At 39.2% G+C, this 7,331-nt stretch overlaps 1 protein-coding gene across 1 annotated transcript; it reads left to right on the top strand.

Moving 5' to 3' along the window:
- The first annotated feature begins 2,940 nt into the window (after window positions 1–2,940).
- LOC128014921 (endoplasmic reticulum chaperone BiP-like) lies at window positions 2,941–7,043 on the top strand. The gene is made up of 9 exons (XM_052598633.1): window positions 2,941–3,096; window positions 3,754–3,911; window positions 4,222–4,453; window positions 4,542–4,679; window positions 4,768–4,880; window positions 4,961–5,351; window positions 5,538–5,775; window positions 5,861–6,028; window positions 6,118–7,043. Exons 2-9 carry the CDS (start codon window positions 3,796–3,798, stop codon window positions 6,681–6,683), a joined length of 1,962 nt encoding a protein of 653 aa, XP_052454593.1. The 5' UTR covers window positions 2,941–3,096; window positions 3,754–3,795; the 3' UTR covers window positions 6,684–7,043.
- Window positions 7,044–7,331: the final 288 nt, after the last annotated feature.

The following is a 7,331-nucleotide window of genomic DNA, read 5'->3' as shown; positions in this document are numbered from 1 at the left end:
AATCCTTTAACGGATTTGGATATTAAAAGCATATTAGTATGTTATGTGTAAGCCAGGTTAAAGAGATGGGTCTTTAATCTAGATTTAAACTGCAAGAGTGTGTCTGCCTCCCGAACAATGTTAGGTAGGTTAATCCAGAGTTTAGGAGCCAAATAGGAAAAGGATCTGCCGCCCGCAGTTGATTTTGATATTCTAGGTATTATCAAATTGCCTGAGTTTTGAGAACGTAGCGGACGTAGAGGAGTATAATGTAAAAGGAGCTCATTCAAATACTGAGGTGCTAAACCATTCAGGGCTTTATAAGTAATAAGCAATATTTTAAAATCTATACGATGTTTGATAGGGAGCCAGTGCAGTGTGGACAGGACCGGGCTAATATGGTCATACTTCCTGGTTCTAGTAAGAACTCTTGCTGCTGTATTTTGGACTAGCTGTAGTTTGTTTACCAAGCGTGCAGAACAACCACCCAATAAAGCATTACAATAATCTAACCTTGAGGTCATAAATGCATGGATTAACATTTCTGCATTTGACATTGAGAGCATAGGCCGGAATTTAGATATATTTTTTGAAAGTTCTTGAATGGTTTCTTTGGCCTTGGCTAGACAGTTAGAGGATTCAGAAATAGCGGAAGCATGAACAAATGTGATGTAACAGGCTTTCCATTGTAACATTGCGCATTGTACAAAAGGGTGACATCTAGTGGAGATGGAATAGGGCTACTTTTAAACTGTTGCCATGAGTTGATTTTCACCTGTGGGTTAAAGGTTTAAAAAGTAGCATGAATTAATTTTGCATTCTACCTATGATGAAACTAAGCAGTTATGTTTTGTGAACAAGGGCCACTAGCAAGGTTTTTTTTTTTATTTTTTTTTTTTACTGTGTTTATAATCAATATGCAATACAGACTGTAAAATATGTTTTTTTAGTTGTGGAAATTACATATTTTGAGTCTTGATATGGCATTACTTTAACCACCAACTAACCACACCACTGCCCCCCGCCCCAAACACCTACTGTCTTCTTTCTGGAAAACGAAAATATGGTCACCCCATTTAAAAAAGTAAAAATGCAAAAAATTACAAAAATAAAATAAACCTACAACTATTGAAAAAAAAATACTATAATGTATGGTAACACTTTACAATAAGGTTCATTAGCTGAAATAAATTAAGAATGAACAACACTTCTATGGTATTTATTAATCTTGATTAAATATAAAAAATATAAAGCTGTGCTTGTTAACGTTAAAGCACTGTGAATTAACTTGAACTAACAATGAATGACTGTATTTCCATTAACAGAGATGAATAAATACTTTAATAAATGTATTGTTCATTGTTTATTCATGTCAGTTAATATATTAACTAACATTAACTAATGGAAATTTATCGTAAAGTGTTAACAGATATATAAAGTTAAATGACCTAAAATATATAAATTTTTAATTTTCTTGTTTCATTCATTACTAAATTAATAATAATAATTACTAATAATAAGAAAAATTGAAAAAGTAAACATTAATTTATAAATGAATACAATTTTGGCTCATTGCTGTGCATTTACAACATTTTCATAATACACAATAAAATCACAAGTTCAGTGTGAAAATGTCATCATTTACATGAAGTCTGATCATTTATGATGCAGATTTACACTTTCCAATCACTGATAGTGTCTAAATGACATTAGCAAGTGTGTTTGACACAGCATGAGGGCACAACAAACCTTTTGTTTATTTCTATTACTCTTGACTTCCTCTTCCTTTTGTTTGAAGAGCAATCTGTTGAGTATAATTAACCATTCAGTGGCAATATCAAGAATATCTGGTATGTCGTTATATCAATGGTTTCATAATACAGTGATTTAACTATGCTAATATACGTTTGACATATTGAGGTTTTATTTAATTTTTATTGATAGATCATTGTATCTGTTCTATAAAGCATCTGAAGGAAGGTGTCTATAATATCATAATATCACCCTAACTTTATTCTGAAATAAAATGAAATGCTGAATTACTAAAAGACTCTGTTCCAACCCTTTTGTAACTTTGAATGAGACACTATTTCCAGATTGAAATAATATATTACAAGGCACCCATGATTGAAAATCTGAATTATTTCCTCACACTAATATCAAAGGCATGACATGATGATGCCTTTAATTAGCAACACTGGCAAATGAAAGATACAAAATAAAAATATAACACTCAAGCTATACTGAAATATGCTAAATCATTTCAGAAAATTAAATGAAGAAGTCATAATCTATAATGTAAGAATAACCATTTAAAGCAGCCAAACTACATTTTAGAAATCATACCAAAAAAGCATTGCGAGATTGTTCCTTATCCTTGCATCATTACATGAGAACTGATCATTTCTGGTTTGTTGTTGCTCTGCTAATGAGTCACAAAACCACAACAATATCACTGTGAATGTGCCAAAAATTCATGCATGCATTTAACACACATACTGGTTCTCAATGGACCCTCACTGGTTATCTATTAACACTTAATCAGCTAAATAAGCTTTTTTCCTGGATATATATATGGTCTCATAGGCAAATGTGTATTTATAATGACAAAAAAAATGTATGCATTCATTTATTTTGAAATTAGAGGAGGATATTGTACATGATTGTATTTGAGAATATATGTAAGAGATATGTAATGTGTACGTATATGTGAGTTAAACACATGCTGTGTTTAAACCTGTGAAGAATGAGTGGGTTTTTGTACATTTTAATAAAAATATTCCGAATTATTGAACTGATACTGACGCAAACCAATCAAATCGTTACAGTTCGCCTCAATCGATGACGTATCGGCCGCACTGTACCTGTGCAAATCAGCATCAGCCAGCGTGCAACGCTCAACCAATCAGCGCCTTCCAACGAGCTGCGCTCCGACCAATGGCGAGGCTCCACGACGGGGAAGCGCTGACGGCTTATATACAGCGGAGCGCAGCGCACTGAGTTACAGTTCAGACTCAGAGAAACCACGAGAAGCATCGAGAGAAGAGGACAAATACAAATATAAATACAGACCGCAACCACATTCTGCACAGCGGAGCTTATTACTACACTTATCAGGTAAGTCATCTCATTTAATTTATTAATATAATTGGTTTATGTAATAAAAAGCTGTATCAAAGCAACCGTTATAACTGTTTTGATAGTCTTGAGGAACGTTGCTTACATTGTTAGATTTAAAAATAACCTTTTTTTTTTTTTTAAGTGTTTGTAAATGCAATTAAAAATGTGTCTTGTTTGCTGCTTGTTCATTCATCATTAGATAGTTACGTTAGCTGGAAGACTAGCCGAATTAAAAAAAAAAAAAAAAAAAAAGATAAGTCTTAATAGGTTTTCGTCTTAAGTAATTTTTTTTTATTTAATTTTTTTTTACTTTTTATTATAATTTTAAGTAATTGGTCAAAATGCGGATTTTCATGATCTGTGATCAGCACCAGGAGACTTTTTATTTATTTATTTATTTTATTTATTTTTTGGACATTATAGTATCTTTTATTGTTTGTATTGGTCTTTATTAGATACTTAATTTGTATTTTCACATTCTTTATTTAAATGGCTTGATCTGCATTTGCAGCTGGGTTCAATGCTTCATTCTAAACCATGTAGAAGATGTGTAGTATTTTTCCATTCATTAGTTTTTGCATGAAAATGCATTGCTTTATAGTCGAATGTGCTTCATTATGTACCTGCTCTGACCTCTGACCTTTTATCTTTTAGGTACTCTTTTCAGATATCATTTGACACGAGATCAACATCAAAATGCGATTGCTTTGCCTGTTCCTGCTGGTGGCCGGCAGCGTGTTTGCCGAAGAGGATGACAAGAGGGATAGTGTTGGGACAGTGATTGGAATCGACCTCGGGACGACCTACTCCTGGTGAGAATGAGTTTAGATTTTTTTTTTATATATATATATATATATATATTTTATAATAATGGTCCCTTAAAAACATAAAATTTATAGTATTTATTCCTCTATTTTGGTTTAAATTTATATAATTCTATATTTATTATTGATTTCTAATGTTCAGTTTTACATTTCTTTTATAAGATTTTTACACCGTATTTTAAAGGTGACTTTATTTTTTTTTTTAACTGAATCGGTTTATCGTTTTCTTATAATCCTGAGCTTAAAAACATTAAGTTTTCCATTTCTTGTGTGCTCATTCTATATTAATCTGCTCCAGTGTTGGAGTGTTCAAGAACGGCCGTGTTGAGATCATCGCCAATGATCAGGGAAACCGCATCACTCCGTCATACGTGGCCTTCACCACCGAAGGTGAAAGACTCATCGGAGATGCTGCGAAGAACCAGCTGACCTCTAACCCCGAGAACACGGTCTTTGACGCCAAGAGGTTAATCGGCCGCACATGGGGCGACTCGACTGTGCAGCAGGACATTAAATACTTCCCCTTTAAGGTACACATGTCTGCCAGCCTGTGTCTGAACTGTATTTGTCTCTTTGTATTCAACGAGGACACTAAAACACCTGCTGTGACTCTTCCAGGTTATTGAGAAGAAGAACAAGCCTCACATCCAGCTGGACATCGGATCAGGTCAGATGAAGACTTTCGCCCCTGAGGAAATCTCTGCTATGGTTCTGACTAAAATGAAGGAGACTGCAGAAGCTTACCTTGGAAAGAAGGTAAAGTTTTATCTCCAACACACAGAAAACACATCATCTGTTGCACTGCAGTAAAACTCAACATTGATCCGTTTCTGTTCTTCTAAAGGTCACACATGCTGTGGTCACTGTGCCCGCTTATTTCAATGATGCCCAGCGCCAGGCCACCAAAGATGCAGGAACCATCGCCGGACTGAACGTCATGAGGATCATCAATGAGCCGTACGTATAGCATTACTTCAGCTTTTTTCTTTTATGGATTTAATTGATGATAACCCTGTTGGACATCTTGATCTCCACAGAACCGCTGCTGCCATCGCTTATGGTCTAGACAAGAGGGACGGTGAGAAGAACATCCTGGTGTTTGATCTGGGCGGAGGCACCTTCGACGTTTCCTTGCTGACCATCGATAACGGCGTCTTCGAGGTGGTGGCCACCAATGGAGACACTCACCTCGGTGGAGAAGACTTCGATCAACGCGTCATGGAGCACTTCATCAAGCTCTACAAGAAGAAGACCGGCAAAGACGTGCGCAAGGACCACCGTGCCGTGCAGAAGCTGCGTCGTGAGGTGGAGAAGGCCAAGAGAGCGCTGTCCGCCCAGCATCAGGCTCGCATCGAGATCGAGTCCTTCTTCGAGGGTGAAGACTTCTCCGAAACGCTGACCCGTGCTAAGTTTGAGGAGCTCAACATGGTAAGAGACGCTCTGCTTTTCCAACTAAACCCTGACAAAACTACAACTTCGAGTTTACAGTTCAACAAAGCAAGCATTTTGTGAATCCCGCATTGAACTCCCAGAGACTAGAGAATCAGTGATTGTGCCTGTATCTGTTCAATGCATGGAAGAAAATAAACATGATTTTTGCTTTTCTTCTCGCAGGACTTGTTCCGCTCCACCATGAAGCCAGTGCAGAAGGTTCTGGAAGACTCTGACCTGAAGAAGACCGACATCGATGAGATCGTCCTGGTCGGTGGCTCCACTCGTATTCCCAAGATCCAGCAGCTGGTGAAGGAGTTCTTCAACGGCAAGGAGCCTTCCAGAGGAATCAACCCGGACGAGGCCGTGGCTTACGGAGCTGCTGTCCAGGCCGGAGTCCTGTCAGGAGAAGAAGCCACTGGTGAGTCCCTCTACAAACCAGAATCTGTGCTGTATAAGTCACAAGTCTTTTATGAGATGATTAATGACTGAAATGTGTTGAACAGGTGACCTGGTGCTTCTGGACGTTTGCCCTTTGACCCTTGGCATTGAGACGGTCGGAGGAGTGATGACCAAACTGATTCCCAGGAACACCGTTGTGCCCACCAAGAAATCCCAGATCTTCTCCACCGCTTCTGACAACCAGCCAACCGTGACCATCAAAGTTTATGAAGGTGAGTGACGCTTGGTGTCAAAACATTTATGACCCCATTTCTATTCGATTAGTTTATAGCCATTTCTAATTTCTCACTCCTCTTTCCAGGCGAGCGTCCTCTGACTAAAGATAACCACCTCCTGGGCACCTTTGACCTGACCGGCATCCCTCCGGCTCCCCGCGGCGTCCCTCAGATCGAGGTCACCTTCGAGATCGACGTCAACGGCATCCTGCGTGTCACCGCCGAGGACAAGGGCACGGGCAACAAGAACAAGATCACGATCACCAACGACCAGAACCGGCTGACGCCTGAGGACATCGAGCGCATGGTGAACGAGGCCGAGCGATTCGCAGATGAAGACAAGAAGCTGAAGGAGCGCATCGACGCCCGCAACGAGCTGGAGAGCTACACCTACTCCCTTAAAAACCAGATCGGGGACAAGGAGAAGCTGGGCGGCAAACTGTCATCCGAAGACAAGGAGGCCATTGAGAAGGCTTTAGAGGAAAAGATTGAGTGGCTGGAGTCTCACCAGGAAGCAGACATCGAGGAATTCCAGGCCAAGAAGAAGGAGCTGGAGGAAATCGTGCAGCCCATCGTAAGCAAGCTGTATGGCAGCGCGGGCGGCCCACCGCCAGAAGAGGGCGAGGAACAGGGCGACAAGGACGAGTTGTAGATCGTTTGGACTCTGTTTTGAGTTGCATGGTGCCCTCGCCTCTCTAGGTGTACATATTGAACACAACAGACATTTTGTATGAGGTTGGGGGAACGTAAAGCCTCGATTCTCTTCGGGAAAGACTTGAGGGAAATGTTTGAGTTGCGTTTGTTGTCTTATTTTCTCTTCACTCCGGTGGAGATTTCAGTCAGCCTGGTTTGAGGCTCAATGCTGCTGTTCTCAGGCAGTTCTGTGAGGGGCGCTGGGTGGGAGGGGGTTCTGGGGAAATGTCATGTCACATACTAAAAGTTATTTATTGAAATCTGGCAATTGTAGAAGACATTTCTACCACAATTACAAAATAAAAGTTTGTACAAAATATTTACAGTTGTTCGGGTCTCTTTATTTTTTTGTCACTGAACTGAGAATTAGTTTTTGTTTCACTGAAATTTATAAAAAATGAGAACTTGTTTTCAGTCTTGTTGGCTGGGTCTCTCTAAAACAGTTCTTGCTTGGTTTCTATCTTAACAATCATGCCCAGTTTGTAAGCATGGGAACTTCTAGATCTGATACCTTACCTGTTAGACAAGGTGTTCCTCAGGGTTCACTATTGGGCCCAATTTTGTTTAGCTCTTATATCAGGGGTTTTCACCTCTGGCCTTCGAGGGT

This window comes from Carassius gibelio, chromosome A5 (genome assembly GCF_023724105.1).
Source record: "Carassius gibelio isolate Cgi1373 ecotype wild population from Czech Republic chromosome A5, carGib1.2-hapl.c, whole genome shotgun sequence".
NCBI classification, from domain to species: Eukaryota; Metazoa; Chordata; class Actinopteri; order Cypriniformes; family Cyprinidae; genus Carassius; species Carassius gibelio.
This window is presented reverse-complemented; position numbering and strand designations above follow the sequence as displayed.